Source organism: Ambystoma mexicanum, chromosome 4q, assembly GCF_040938575.1.
Source record: "Ambystoma mexicanum isolate Mex_15411 chromosome 4q, UKY_AmexF1_1, whole genome shotgun sequence".
In the NCBI taxonomy this organism is placed as follows: Eukaryota; Metazoa; Chordata; class Amphibia; order Caudata; family Ambystomatidae; genus Ambystoma; species Ambystoma mexicanum.
The window spans coordinates 1,128,779,564-1,128,795,916 of record NC_090928.1 but is presented as its reverse complement, the minus strand read 5'-3'; the positions used below and the strand labels follow the sequence as shown (position 1 = coordinate 1,128,795,916).

At 45.0% G+C, this 16,353-nt stretch overlaps 1 protein-coding gene across 1 annotated transcript in view; it reads left to right on the top strand.

Annotated features, from left to right (window-relative positions):
- DNAH14 (dynein axonemal heavy chain 14) overlaps positions 1-16,353 on the top strand; it is a 2,000,441-nt gene that overhangs the window by 190,575 nt on the left and 1,793,513 nt on the right. The window contains exon 6 of the mRNA XM_069608705.1: positions 9,393-9,560. Within this exon, the coding sequence (XP_069464806.1) occupies positions 9,393-9,560 (168 nt within the window). The remainder of the gene's footprint in view (positions 1-9,392; positions 9,561-16,353) is intronic.

Genomic DNA, 16,353 nt, shown 5'->3' with positions numbered 1-16,353 from the left:
TCACCTTGTTGATTGAGCCTTATCTGCACCGTAGTATTAGAATGAAGTGCTTTTAGTGGTTCTAGAATGAATGATGGACACTTCTACTTTATTAGCTTTGACCACAATTTCTCCCGATTTATTGTGTCAAAGGCCTGCCTCAGGTCTATGAATGCAAAGAAGATTTTCCTCTTTGCTCGTAGCGCCTCCAGTTTTAAGACATTCAGTAGTAGTAGATTCACGTCGACTCCCACACACTCGGTGAAGCCTGTTTGTCGAATGTTGTATTTCCCTGATGTGGAAGCCCAAGTGGCAAGCCTTTTACGGAGGAAATAGCCAAAGATTTTTCCGATTGAATCAAGGAGGGCGATAGGACGGTAGTTCGCCAGATCATCTCTATCGCACTTCTTGTAGATTGGAACCACAATGGCTTTTAGCCATGACTCTGGAATGCTCTTGCTTTTCGACACCTTTTCAAACAGGAATTCGATGAACTTTGCCCAATGTTCCTTGTTTTTCTTCAGCATGATGTTTGAAATTTGGTCAGGACCTGCTGCTCTTGAATTTTTTAGATTTTGCATTGCCTATTCAATTTCATCTCTTGATGGCATTATGTCCCACACTGGTGATGGAACACTTGATTGGGGATGGATGTCCTCCTTTGGCTTTTTGTAGATTCTCTCAAAATGCTCGACCCATTTCGCGCTGTTAATTGAGTTGAAAATTGTAGGCGCAGATTTTGTATTTCCTTTATTTAGAATAGCCCAGATATCACTCGTATTTTTTGTGATCAGCAGTTCCAACATCAATTCAGCGCGATTTTGTTCTATTGTCACAGTGTGGGCCTTTAGCCAGTGTCGATAGGCCTGAAGTCTTGCTTTTACTTTGGTGACCATACAATCCGAAGGGATCTTCATTTTCTTTATCTTTCTCAAATCTTTCCTTAGTTCCCTTTTTGCTTGTGCGATATCATTACTAAACAGGTGTTTGTTTGAGTGGCCAATTATTCTTGAAACTACCGTTTTCATCTTGAAGTCTGTGAACAGGGGAGAATAGTCCACCCGAGTCCCCCTATTTAGCTCAGTGCAATGTATTTCAATCTGCGACCTATTGATCATCAAACGGTTTCCTGCCGCATTTGATGTGAGTTGTACATCGTATTTGCCAGTTGGTTCTCCCCAGTCGGAATCCCAGGCAAGGCGTAGCAGGTTGTGGTCGCTGTTGGTCATTGGGATTACATTTAGGGAGGCCACTCTTTCGAAAACCTGTTGTGAAACCCAGGTGTAATTCAATGTATTTCGACTGTGTGGTCCTCGCCACGTTGGATTACAAGGCTGGTCGCCATTGGTATTACCATTGACCATTGTGCAGTTTCTTATTGCTAGCGCGTCGGACCAAAGTTGTCCTCTTAACTACTGCATCAGCTGGCTTCTGCGTATTTGTCTTTTTTTCGTTGTCATATTTGTACCAACTGCAATTTAGATCCCCACAGACCATTATAGATAGATGGTTGTATTTCAAAATTGTGACATCAATTAGTGTTGTTACAGCACTGATAAAGCTGGTTGTGGAAATCATGGCGGGGTTCCAGTATCAGTTTATTAAGAGTAGATGTTGTTTCTCAGACTTAATTGTAGATGTTATTTGCACCAAGGTACAAAAAGGATTCGGATTCAACAACGCCAGCAGCGTCACCCAATTGTGGATCTTCAGTAAGGTGACTAAACCAGAAAAAGGACGACCAGTAGAGTTTTTCCCAGCAGGATTTAAAAAAATGCTAAAGCCATCTCGGGTCGGTGGCTCACCTAGCCAGGTTTCCTGGAGGCATACAGCAAAGATGTTGTCCATTGGCACCTCAAAATTGTTGAATAGTTGGACAAAGCCTTGTGTGTTCCAGGATAGCACGATTTGGGCTAGATTGCTCCTCTTCAATCATAGTTATTGATGTTTGTCATTTGGTGGAGATATTCCTGTTCGTGTTCTGGAGGATGGTCCCTGGTTCCTGCTCTCGTTGCGATTTGCAGGGGAGTAAGCCAATGATTTTCACAGTGTAGCTCGCCGTCGATCAATTCCTTCCGCATTTACGCGGACATCTCGACCCGAAGTCTCATGATATGTCTCTTGCTTGGGTTTCAAAGTTAAGTCAAAACCAAATACAAGTAGTTCTTCTGTCGCTTGCAGTAACATATTTTTCACTGCCTAGGAACTAATATGCAATAGTACTTGATCAGATATTGTCTCAGTTGGATATTCGACGATCTTTGTCATCCGAGGATATTGCCCGCAATACTGGGATGCATGCAAATAATTTCATTACATTGGCTCGGTTTAAATTTACCTCGTTGTTGTCCGTTTGAACATTTTGAAGCCATAATTTCCAGAGCCGAGGATTATTTGTTTGAGTTTTGCTAAAATGCGCCCTGGATGAGTATTGGGTTCTTGCGTGCCTCTGATTTGATGTCAGTTTCGGATTTAGCTTGGAGGCAAGTATAGACGGTGCCTTCCAAATTGGTTTTGCCTTTTCTTTTTGCAGAGTATTCCCGATTTGTTTTTTTTTTCAGGAAGTAGCTTTGATTGTTTCCGATTTTCAGCAGCTGGTGTCCACGGGATGCCTGAGCACTCAGTCGAAGGCCCATTTTTTGTGCCCTCTTCTTGGTCGTCGGCTTCTGCCGAGTTGGTTGAAAGGTCACATAAGTCTATTGCTGAGGAGGCAAATGGACTGACATTGCTCATTTCATCGGATTCAAGACGGCAGCGTTTTGCTGTCTGTTTATTAGTTTGTTGATCGTTTTCTTTGCCAGGATCTTGGTCAAGCATGGCCTGAGCTACCCGTTTGCTTGTTCCTGCCGTGCAAGCAGCAAACAGCCAAACAGTCAGGAAAGAAAACGCTCGCCCTTCACACGCTCTGGCTTAACGCCGCAAGGGCTCCTGGAGGCAGCTTTTATCTCCGTGCTTCCTCAATGGGAGGGGCTTGTCTGGATACTCCAATGGCAATCAGCTGGCAGCAGCAGCCAAACAGTCAGGAAAGAAAACGCTCGCCCTTCACACGCTCGGGCTTAACGCCGCAAGGGCTCCTGGAGGCAGCTTTTATCTCCGTGCTTCATCAATGGGAGGGGCTTGTCTGGATACTCCAATGGCAATCAGCTGGCAGCAGCAGCCAAACAGTCAGGAAAGAAAACACTCGCCCTTCACACGCTCGGGCTTAAAGCCGCAAGGGCTCCTGGAGGCAGCTTTTATCTCTGTGCTTCCTCAATGGGAGGGGCTTGTCTGGATACTCCAATGGCAATCAGCTGGCAGCAGCAGCCAAACAGTCAGGAAAGAAAACGCTCGCCCTTCACACGCTCGGGCTTAACACCGCAAGGGCTCCTGGAGGCAGCTTTTATCTCCGTGCTTCCTCAATGGGAGGGGCTTGTCTGGCTACTCCAATGGCAATCCGCTGGCAGCAGCAGCCAAACAGTCAGGAAAGAAAACACTCGCCCTTCACACGCTCGGGCTTAACGCCGCAAGGGATCCTGGAGGCAGCTTTTATCTCCGTGCTTCCTCAATGGGAGGGGATTGTCTGGATAATCCAATGGCAATCAGCTGGCAGCAGCATCCAAACAGTCAGGAAAGAAAACGCTCGCCTTTCACACCCGGGAATTTAAGTGTAGCTAGGTCAGAGTCAAATTGAAGGCAATTGGCAGAGATTGGGAACACGGTGGGAAAAAAGTTTTGCGTTCTGATGCCAAAATGCACTCTTTGGAACAGAGATTTAAGGGGAAGTATCATTTTTCAGATGCAATATGAGGGAAAGAAAAACAATGGGAAATTTTGTTTTGCCACACACAAAAAGAGCAGGCAGGACTTTGTGGTTTGGGTCACAACACAATTGGAACAAAGGAGCAATTTTGTTTTGCAGCCTGCACACTCACTTGGTAACAGGGTTTTGAGGATGAATTCTTTTGGATTCAGGACCCCCCCTTTTCTGTACCGAAGTCATGGGTTTTCTTACAACTAGGCAATCAAATCTTTGTCTATATCGACTGAAAACACACTGTGCAGAGCTTGTTACTTTCTAATGCTAACAAAACACATCCCGTGATTTCTATGGAGGAATTAACTGATTTACTTTAATTAAATATGCTAAGGATCTACACAGACAAACAGGGTATTTTGCTTTGGGGAAGTAACTAAAACAATACTTGAAAATGCAGTGCCTACAACATCTATGACTTTGGAATAGTTTTACTTATAGGAGAGGCCTTGTAGTGGGCATCAGGGAACAGCAGGGAACCTCTGGGACAGCAAGGTTGTCCGTCAAGGATATTCCACTCTGGCTCCTCCAAGATGTACCAGTCAGCTTCTATGTGTCCCTGTTCCTGTCTCCAACGCAAGATTTGGGGCTTCTCTGATTGGGTGTTTCTCGCAAGAGTTCAGCAGTGGTTACCTCCCGGAATAAGTGAAAAAGCCCAGCTCTGATGCAAACTGGTCTACTTATATGGCAAATGACATCACAAACTTGTCATGATTCGTGCGGATGGGATTGGCTGGTTCTCCCCACGTGTGTGCTACTAGGACAAGAAGTTGAGGGGTGTGAGTTAGGAAAACTGAGGGAGGAGAAAGCTTTGTCATCCCAAACTGACATGTGGGTTGGGCATGTTTAAAAACTGGAAATTTATTAACATGGCAAATATCCTCATTTTTCAAATCTTTACATGCATGGATATATATTAAGGCAAATCAGATTATGCTAATCTGAAGTCAGCACACCCTTTCTGTGCAGAGATATAGTTTTTCTTCATTTTACTCAGGAGCTGCATTAGTGAAAAATATGCCCCTTCATAGTTCCCATGTTAATTTTGTCCTTTACCCGCACACCGGCTTTCAAATGTCTCGGAATCATGGCAAGGCCAAACTCAAATTTTCCTTAATAACTTCTGTTCTTTTTATCACACAAACATCGTTTTGGAATGGTAAAAAGGGGATTACTGTCACCTTTAACACAAGTCTGGAATGAGCGTGGTGGCATATATGCTGCCCTTTTTATGCAATAAAATGTATTTTCTATTAATCAAACTCCAGCTTTACAGGCCTCGCACACTCAAGCCCCCAGTTTTGTCTTTCTGATTTACATTTACTCTTGAACATGTGACCAGCCAGATGCTGGCTCAAGTTTATTTTAGCCTATCCCTTCTTGGCCTACCAATGGTCCTGGCTATAGCTTTAATGCACATGTTATGGGAGTTGTGACCTCAAGGTCACTTCTGGTGAAAAACAGGCAGGGCTTTATCTATCTCCACCGTGGTTTCCATCAATGGCTGTGTATTTCTTGGTATTTTTAAGCAATGGGTCTAATTGATTGTTGGCAACCAGACTTCCCTCTCCGGGACAAGCAGAGGAAAGCCATAAATGCCATATCATATCATATATCATCACTTTGAGGTTATAGTGTCATTTCAGTAGAAATGCCCAGCGGCATGTACAATTCTGCAAGAAATGGCTTTTAAAGTCACACACACTGCATTTTACGTGAAGCATTTTATAAGGCATTCAGGCCTTATATCCATGCACAATGTATTTCTATAATCTCACAGTTGCAAAAGACATGAGTATCACTTCTGGAGGGTCCATACGCAGGGCAGTTATATTAGAACGCCATGTCATTTGGAGGAGGAAAAAGGAAGTTCCTTTATTTCTTATAATTGCAATAATCACTTGAGATTTCTGGATCACAAACTGGTATTACATTGATGTTCATGTACATGCTGCTATCCGTCTCTTTAAGTAAATAGTGTAGCTTTCCATGGATTTAGCAAAACAGAATTTTCAGCCATGTCTTTGTCTTTCCTTGCTGAAATGCATTGTGCATATCTTCGCACTTTTGAACGTGCCAGCATATGTCTCCCTCATTTGAGATTCCGGCCTGTCTTTAGTTCAATAGGCCTCATGTCTGACATCACCATTTCTGTGCTGGCTTTAGACTTCAATGGAACAGCACAAATCACTCTGACCTTTTTATTTCTGGCATTCATGGGCTATATTTTACCCCACTATTACTAGACACATCACAGGCTGTTTTGCTTTTGCTTGGCCAAGTGAGGAGAGCACTGACTTACGTTTCCCTGGCCCCCTCGCAAAACATGTTATTGGACAGGCAAGAAATCACACATAGACTACTCGTTATAATAAAACAAATGGCTCATTTCAGGCCCTTTATTCACACAATATATGTACATATGAACTTGGCATACATAAACAAACATACACTTAGATATATTGATATATAGATATAAATTGTTTCACTGTTAATAAAGAAGTAGAAGACGCCTTCATCTTTGCCACCATGACACTGCTTAGTCCCTCAGGAGGTAGGCGAAGAGATCACTCGTGCTAACGGGGTCTGAGGCGGAGCGTCCTCCCTGTCAGCGAGACTGCATCACCTGTGGGTCCAAATTCGAACTAACATTGCCACGCAATGCCCTCTCCTTTATGGGGGCATATCCCCACCCTTCTCAGTTGTGTCTGCCCTCAGCCGAAGAGCAGATCACAAGTTGAATGGACAGAGGGTGGAAAAAACCAGCACCCCACTCCTGGCATTAATTCCCAGAACTCCTTATCATGTACCTGCAGGACGCTCCAACTCCCTCCCCATATTTGTCCTTCAGTGGACAATACAAAAACTATTCTCCACAGCACGTCCACCCAGCAATAATATTTATGTAGCTATGTGACCTTGCTCTGCTTTCGATACTGAAATGCTTGTTTATTTTACGAGGCCTGCGGAAACGCAGGCTTAATTACCGTGATGGGAGATGAGTGTCCAAAATGGCTGTGCACCGACACCATGTTGTTCTAGCTCGCATTTCGCACAAATATTACACAGGCATATGGGAAGCTTTTGGGTTTGAAAATTAAACTACAAAAATCAGAGGCCTTACAGGTGGGAGAGGATTCGGGTGTGGCTCATGACTTGCTCAAAGTGATGCACATATGTGTAAATAAAGACTGCATCCTCTCCCTGGGGGTACATGTGACCAGGAAACTATCAATACTAAACAAGGCTAGATTTCCATCCCTGTGGTCCCTGATAGTGCGAGATATGAAGAGGTGGAACCCTTTGATAATATCCAGTGTTGGATGCTCTGTCATTGAGATGAACCTACTCCCCAGACTGTTGCTTTTATTCCGGATGCTGTCAGTGGAAATCCCTGCAAGTTTTTCATAATGCTAAAAGAGCCATGCTGCAATTCTTAAGGCAGGGTAGAAATCCAGGGTGGTTTATTACACACTGGGTAAAGGTAAAGAAGAAGGGGGTGCAGGTCTTCCGCATTTGGAGAACTATTAAAAAGAGTGTTAATAGATCATATCAGAGAGAACACAGACACACAAATGGTGGCCCTGGGAAATGCATTGCTCACGCCGGTCAGGCTGGGGGAATGGTTGTTGGGGCCAGGGACATGGGCTCCTAGAAGGGTGAATACACACCCAGATCGAGGACATCATGGCAGGTATGGAGGAAGGGAAGCAAAGGGAAATGGTTGGAGTGGCAGCCTGGCCCTTGTCCCTGAGCTGCATATGGCCACCACCGATTGAACCATTAAGATTCCAGAAATGGTATTAAGGAGGTCTGGTAAGGGCCAGCCAACTATGGAAAGATGGTAAATATATTGAATTAGAAAACCTCCAGATGGCATTGGGGGTTGAAGCCAGGTCTCCGTCAATCTACTTACAACTGAAGGGAGTGATGACGGACCCCAAGTGGCAGGGACTAGTAGACAGACCATTGACCAATCTTGAGAGGGTTTTGGACACGCACCTAACAACAAAGAGACAAATATCCAAAATGTACGGGGCTTTGATGGCAGCAGGGTGTATGGGGAAAAATCCATCAGATACAGCTATAGGAAAGGGACATGGATATAGAACTGGGGGAAGAGAAGTGCAGGCACATATGTAGAGGGACATGGAAAGCATCAATATCTATGCAGTACAAACAAAATAACTACAGGTTACTGACAATATGGCAAAATACGCCACAGAATCTAGCAAAAATGAATGCAGAGACTAGGCTTGACTGGACATAATGGCACATGTGGTGGGGGTGCCCCGAGGTACAGGCGTACTGGAAGGAGGTCCTGAATTGGATAAAAGCAGTAGATGGAGTAGATAGACCATTCAGCCCAATGTTGGCATTATTTAGGATGGAAGACAAGGGTGAGGCATGGGAAACCACCACACATATGGTGAGGCATCTATTGCTGGCAGCAAGAGTATGCCTTACGATACATCGGAAAAGGCCCAGAATGCCAACCTATAGGAAATGGGTTGGAAAAGTGAAGGCATTCTTTCAAATGGAATCTATAGCAGCATTACTGAAAGAGAGGCTGAAAATGTCTGGACAGGACTGGTTAGTGTTCCGGGGAAAACATCTGGGCGAGGTAGGAACAGACTGAAGAACCAAGAGGCAGGCTAGAGGGGTACAAGACAGAGACCTACTGAGTATGGGAGGCACTAACAAGCATGAATGCTTCTAGGAAACCGGTGTAAGGTGGGTTACTGGGAGGTGAGGTCTTGGTGGGAAGGCTGCTGGGGGTTAAGGGAGTTGAATGAATACAGATGCCACCAGGGTGGTGGATATTCAAAACACAGACCGAGAGCCTAATGTCAATATTCAATCTGCAGATCTTTTTTGTTGAAAGAAACAAGCACCCGATGTAAACACTGGTGACAGATGTATGAGCAATGTTGATTGTTCCTTTAAAATGCAATGCAACCTTGTCTTTTTTTTATTTTTTAAAGAGGGGTCCTGGAATATGTTAATTTGTGGAATTACCAGGCGTTAGGACAAAGCAGTGAGTAGAAGCAGCAGGACCTTGAAGGCAGATGACATCACACTGTTTGATGGATGCTTTGTAAGATCTAGTTCAGCGAGCCTGTTCTTGGCAATGGCTCGGAGCGTAATTGAGAACTGGTCGTTTATGGCATAAAGCTCCTTGGTTGTTTTCTCGATCATTTTGGAGGTAGAGCTGGACTAGCACCGGTTACAATCCATTTGTCATCCAGGAATCTTATAACAAGCAGGTGGCTGAAGTTTCTCATTGCACTAGCCAAGTTTAAGGTTCAATGGGTCTTAAGCTTTCCGGCAATTTTGCATGTAGCTCAACCCCTACTACCAATGGGATGCCTTATGTTAGAATGGGATTCTCAATTCACCATGGCTGTTGTGGTTCTGAAAACTTGCCCTCTTTTTACTACTCCAATTACAAAAGCTACAAGCTAGTAGTGCCTTTGGCCCAGCGTTGCCCTTAAAATGATGGGCTCTATTCTGTGAACGAGACGCCAAGGTTATGGTAGAGCCGGAGTGCACACTTTTCATGAGTATTAAGTACAAAATATAGGCACTGGAATGTATCTTTTCTTTTCTCCACCAACAGGATAATCTACCCCTGAAGAAGGATGATGGGGAGTTTGTCTACTGTCTCCCTCGACACAGGAACAACGTGAAAGGGCGCTATGATCCGTATGATCTGCAAGTGGTTTCTGCGAGCACCGCGACGCGATGTGCAGAGTACTGGACTGTCAGCGCTTCATTTATCTCAAAGGTAATCTCTAGAGGGACAAAGAAAAGTCAAAGAACCCCAAAAATGTGCAGATTTCACCACAATCAGAGAAGGGTTGGAATGGTGCCTTTTCTCCTATGCTTGCCTTGTGTAGCAGCCAGATTTTTTGAATACACAGTAAAAAGAATCCCACAAAAAAAGACAATGAAGGAATAAAAATAATGTTACTTAATATGACAAAGCCTGACTTCAATTTTAGCCAGACCTTACTTTTTTTTTTTTAAAGTTAAATATTCACTGCCAAAAAATCTTCTGGTCAAGAGCAGTCTGGATTAGCAGAGGTGAGAAGGTGCCGGAGAGTGTGGGAAGGGTGCTTGAGAGTATATACCTTTACAGGAAAGCGTGTGCCAAGGAACGAGTGCTGAGTATAGCAGGACGAAGCCACTGTGTGTTTTACCCAGTGCTACAAAGTAAGAAACTAAAGATGCGCCTTAAAAACAAATACATATACTTAGGTATTGCTATCTCTCAATACTTGCTGTCTGTTTTTCAGATGCTCTCATTGAAGCATGGTTTCACTAGGTCTGTTGTATGCAGACATATTTATTGTGCTTTCCCTCATCTCTTTCTTTCTGGGGTGAATTCCTCTTTTATACCCTGTGTTTCACTTTGTTTTATTTTTCACACTTTATTCCCATAAATAAAAGTTTTGTTTACACTGGGTGTCATTGAACTGACCTTTAAAGACTATGGGCCTCATTCCGAGGTGGGCGGTAAGGGATACCGGGCACCGTTAAGCAGACTGATGCTGGTAATCCCTTACCGCCCAATTCGAGGTCCCTTAGCGGGAACCGTAAAGGACGTGTGGTCTGACCACACATTCTTTTTGGGACCCATTAAGGGACCTTGGAACTAATAACGGGCCCACAATTAGCGGGCCCGTTATTAGCGCCTTCTCATTGAGCCCTATGGGGGCTCAAATGGGAATGGGGACTGGCATTTAGAATGGGGACTTACTGGGCCGCCTAGGTCAGAAGGTCCCGGTAAGTCCCCACTCCACTAGACCGGACCGGGACACGATTTTGGAGGCAGCCAGTTTATTTGTGAAACTGACACTGATGTACTGCAGGAGGCACCTCACGTTTTGCACCTCTGGATGGTAACAATAAAGATACTGAGGTCGCAGGAGGATGGCAAGGCTGTTTTTCCCCAAGGAAGGAAGGAATAAAGTAATGCAACCTGAGGTATGGTCTTCACTTTGAAGAATAGCCTTCCACAGCCCCTGTTAAACATCCACAGTTCTTGCATGTCCTTACAACGCAACTTCCATGTCATGATGATTTCAGAGACTATCCTCTGTGATTGGTTTGTGGTGAATTTCCTCAATATTTGGCAAAGGTACGTCCATTGCTGAATTTTAAATCCTACCTTTGGTCAAAGTAAAATCTATGGCAGCCGCGTAGGGTCAATCAGTGTTTCTCAAGTCCCTGACCCATCGGTTCATTGTGATTGTTTGGTACAGCACTACAGGGAGGTTCCAACTGTGCCACTCTCTTGACTAAGATGAACAAACAGACACAGATTCTCCATATGTGGTCAGGGACTTCCCATGAGTCTTGGCTTCAGCATCCTGGGCATCTATTGTAGCCCAGCGAGGTCTCTGGTCACAAGATTGGAAGTAAACTGGAAGTCAGCAGTCGGGGCTCTTAAAGCTTCTTCTTATCCGATGTTCCCTTTTCACACCGAAATAGAGTGCAGTGGAGACATTTTTTGAAAAAGGGCAGATAATTCTGTGTCAAAGGTCATCATTACATTTCCAAGTCGGTTGAAAAACAGCAGGCCCACATCCTGGGAGAGTGTTTTCCTGGGAGAGAATTTTGTTTTGTAATGAATACTCACAAGGCTGGATGTTGAAGAACAACCAGTGGCCCAGTATTCCTGAAGAATTGACTGGCCAGGGGTCCAGCGTCCAAGCGAACTTCCATTTGGAGGCTAGATTGCCTGATATTGTTCAAGATGGAAAGAGGCAATAACAGATCACTGGTTCCTGGGCATCATCTGACGGGGATATTGCATTGACTTTTGAGGAATTCTTCCCGTCTCCAGCACAGTATATGCTCCTTCCTCAAGGGATGCCCTTAAGAGGAAAGCATTGCTTGGGGAATGAAACATTATTAAAGAGAACACAATGGAGATAGTTTCATTGGCCCTACAAGGTGCGGGATGGTATTTCATCATGGTTTCATTTGGGAGCTGCCAGTCTTGTCCATGCCAGGCCTGGATATGAGAAGGTGAATAGGAATATAATGAACCCACAGGAGGGTGGATTGGACTAGGTGTAATGGAAATTACAATATAAGTAATTAGACAATGGACATTGTCACACAAACAAAAGAGTCATATATTCCAACAAGTGTTGATATGAATTCTCTCTTGTATGTACTATACCTGCATCTACCAAACAATATTGGCACATAGCGGGAACCTTTTAAAATTGTTCATTCAGAAATCTTTAAATGTGATCATTGACTATCACTCTTTAGCTGCTTCATATGCACCCTGACTGAAGATTTGCACAGTTCTTTCCTTCAGTTAGGTTTTTGCCCGAGATCCTGTTCTTCACTGTTGTTAAAGCTGCTGGTCCCAAGTAAACACCATAGCTGCAACTGGTCCAGTGTTTTGTTAGCCGCCCACTGTGAAAAACCTGATGCCATTTTCCCACTTCCCACCTACTCCGCCGGGATCTTCCATTCAGGTGGCCAGAGAAGGGCCACCGCTTTTGGATCTCCTGGAAGATACCCAATGTTCCTCCTTCACTTCTTTTTGTCGCCTCCTTATCAGCCTTCCTGTGGTTTCTCCAGCCCTTCACTTCCTTCAATACTTCCTCCATCCCCCTGCGTATCTTTCCTCTATTGATGAACAGGTGGATAAGGAAAGAACAGGTCATAGTTTCTTTCAGTAGCTGTTAATTCTCCTTGCCTTCTTCACCCCTTTGGGCCTCTCTCTCTCACACCACTTGAGATAGTCCAAATCTCTTCCAACTCGCCCACCTTTTTCCACCCTTTTAGGTCCCTCACTCATAATGCTTAAGATACTCCAAGGGCTTCATCACGAGTTGGGTGTTGGCCCTTAAATGCAGCCGTAACTCTGTTACCGCTGCATTTACGGGCTGGCTCTATCACAAGTCTGGCTTATTTACCCCCAGCTCAGAGCTGGGGTTAAATTTGCTGAAAAAAAAATGGAACTTTGCAGCGCAATTACCATCAGCGGTATTACTGCACAGTAATTGCGCTGAAATTGGACGCAATGAGGAATGGGGATTAACAGCGCCCAACCTGTGATCTGGTAGTAATACCGCCGGACCGGTGAGCGCCAATGCTAATATAGTTGCGTGATATCTCAACCGGGATACCGCCCACCTCGTGATCAGGCCCCAAGACTCTTTCATCTCCCCCCAACTCTGTGACCCTTTTTGGACCCCTTTTCACCCTTTTGGGCATATCTTTTAATGTTATGGCTACCTAGTTCACTCCTTACTCTTCCACCTTCTTGTGACCCTTTTCATCCCCTTTTTTGCCCCTTTGGGCACTCCTCATAACTACAACCACTGTTCTCCACTTCTCCCCTTTCTCTGCCACTGCCTGGACCTTGTGTTCCCCTTTCGGGTCCTCCCTCTCCCAGCCTACTGAGTCTCTTAACTCTCCACCTTTTGGGTGTGCCCTTACCCAGCCTCCTAGAAACTTCCTGCATCCTCCTGTCTCCTCCTTCCTCCAGTCTTTTGGGTCTCTCCTCCAGTCTTCTGCCTCCTGCTCTCCCCATGGTCCATGGGCTATGTGCGAGTCTCCTACCCTCTGCTCCTTCCGCAGCGTCTTCTCTCCCTCTCGCCAGCCAGCCCCGAAGGAGCTCTTCCTCTTATCGCCATCACCCACTAACTGAGCCCCTTGTTCTTCCAGCTTCTGGCTTTCTTGGACCTTGTGGTCCACCTCATGCACCTTTTTGGATTCCAGAACTGATTCTCACCCGCTTGAGGGAAGTGAGCATACCAATGCTGCCAGCCCAGAATTCTTCTCCTCGATTTTCTTAAAGGGGCTGGAGTAGCGACCATTATCCTATGACAAAGTGCTCCCTTTGCACCCCCAGCATGCACCAAATCGGTCAGATAGGGCACGCTGTCACAAGGCACCACGTGAACAAGTGGATGATTGTGTAGTCGAATTCAGGGACTTTGCATTCTTTTGCAATTTTGCGAGCAGGTTTGACGATACGATCATAAACCTGGTGCTGGCTCACACCAATGACAAGAACATCCATAAACAGTTCATACAGGAAAAGGACGTCTCTTGGGATAAAGCCCTACAGATTGCCATGGCTTTGGAAGAGTCCTCCAGGAGAAAAGAAGTTACCAACCTGCAGTAAATGGCCAAAACAAGGCCTTATCCCCGCAAAAGCATATAAGTCACAGTTAATCGGCCAACTATTGCAGCTAACGGAATGACTCATTCAGCAGATTAGCACACAGCCTAAACAAACTGCAGTACCACAGGTATGGCAATGAGACCCACCTAACCAACGACCAGCTATGTCCAGGAAGGAATAAATAGTACCAGCATGTGGCAAAATGGGCTAATATATCAGGGGTTCCGCAAAAGGACGAAAGGAAGGTTATAGCAAGCGTACAAGTAATTCCCAGCTACCAAACGACTCAGAAGAAGGCACCACTACCATATTGGTCCTAGAACTAACAACCTCAAGTGGTTGAAGCCCCATTGTACTATCCTAGTAGAAGGGAAGTCGGTGGACCACATTGCAGGCACAAGTTCAGACTTGCTGGTCATTCATCACAGAACCTACAAGAAGATGAGGAACAGAGGGAGCTTTGGGGTCAGGAAAGTGGCATTAAACCCACTACATGCACGGTCATCATGTTGATAAGGTGGCATATCACACATGCATAGTAGATTTCAAGGGACGCGCTTTCACCACCAAAGTGTACTTCTTCAATCATGAGCCAAGAGCCCTTGTCTCGCACGAGCAAGCCACACTCAACATCATGCCCAATTCCAGCAGCCTAGATCACGTTCTGTGTGTGAACGCAGAGGATTGGGTATTGGCAGGACATGGGTGACAATCCTACAGACCTATACAAAAATAGAATTGGACCTAGGGATAGTTCAGATCAAACACAGTTTGCCCAGTTCCCGCAACAGCCAGAGCAGCGCTCAAGGAACCTTTACAGTACTTACAAGACAACAGCATATTTGAACCTATCGACGGCTGGGAATGGTAGACCACATAAAGAAGCCCCAGTCCAACAAACTGAATTTGCCCATGGACCTATGCCGCGTGGACCAGGAAATCATCACAAAGAATTCCCCACTAGCCAGTATATCCAACTTGGCGATGGTGTTGAGAGAAGCATGTGTATTTTCAAAACGGGATAGGTGGGATTCTTACCATCAAATAGGGCTTCACAAAGAGTCCAAATCCCTTCTTTCTTCACCCTGGTAAGCAACCACTCCGGTACACCCGCATACCGCTCGGTCTCTCATCAGCCACCTCCATATTTCAGTGAATGTTTAACGTAGCCAGGATAACATCCTTATTTACAGAAAGACATGTTCGGTCCACAGCAAGGCCTTAGAGACCATCCTACAAGGACTACAATGCACAAGGTTTGCTTATGCGAGGACACGTGCATCTTTCATGCAGAATCGGTTGAGTACCTGGATTACACCCTGCCAGCAGAACAGAGCTCAAGTCGAGGGTACACACGGGTTGAGGGCCTGATTCACAGAAAGTTTTCCTATGGGATTTCACCATTATAAAACACTTCCATGAATCAGGCCCTGAATTTCCTGTTTGAATGTATGAATGAAAGCCAACTGCAGGGTTTGCAGGCCGGACACTTCACCACTGCACTATATAACCAGATGAAAGATAGAAAACAACTTTAGGGGAAATTTCGCATTTCGGTACTGCAATTTCCAGGGAAAACATTTGTATTGGTTCTTGGAGTTTAAAACATGCACACCTTTTAACGTTTTCAAAAACACTATAAGAAGAAAATATCCTCTCTTGGTTTTGTGTCTGTGTTGATTTTATGGCAGGCAAATGCCATTCGTCCTGTGCAATTTGGGTGGTTATGCAAAGTCATTTTAATTAAAAGTGCATATTTCCTATTGATATGCTAATTTCTGGCAACGTCATATCCCATTGCGTTTGTTGATGAGTCCCCCCACTTTTATTTTTAGGACTTGGCCCCTGCAGCAGAAGGTATACAGCCCAAAGTAAACTCACAGAAAGAAGGAACTAAAACGGCGGGTGGGCTTGGCAGAATACTACTCTAAGTGTATACCTTCTTTCCTGGGGTAAACCAAACTGTTCCATTCCCTGCTTAAGAAAGGGTTAGAATGTTCACGGAACAATATGCAGCGAGCAGCATCTGATAGTGTGAAACAGCACATCCTGAAAGCGCCATGTCATAGGCCGTTTGGTCCCAGCCGAGAAACTTGCATCACAGTTGATAGCCTGCCTCAGAATAACTCAGATCTGGACACATAGTGGCAGTCTTGTGAGAGTTCATGGCTTAATTAGAGCTGTAAACCCCCTTCTGGTGTAATAAAAATGTCTTAGCAGGTCTGCCTTCAGCCACTCGATTTATATGCACTCTCCGTGTCCTTCACTGTAGTCCTGTTGCAAACCAGCGTTGGCAAAGCCCAGGCATTTGCAGGCACTGCTATTAGATGCCCAGGTACTTGCACCTTTGTGCACCTGCTCCCAGCAATAGGCAGTTAATACCACTACAGGAGTGATTGGCAAGTGCCTTTTCCATGCC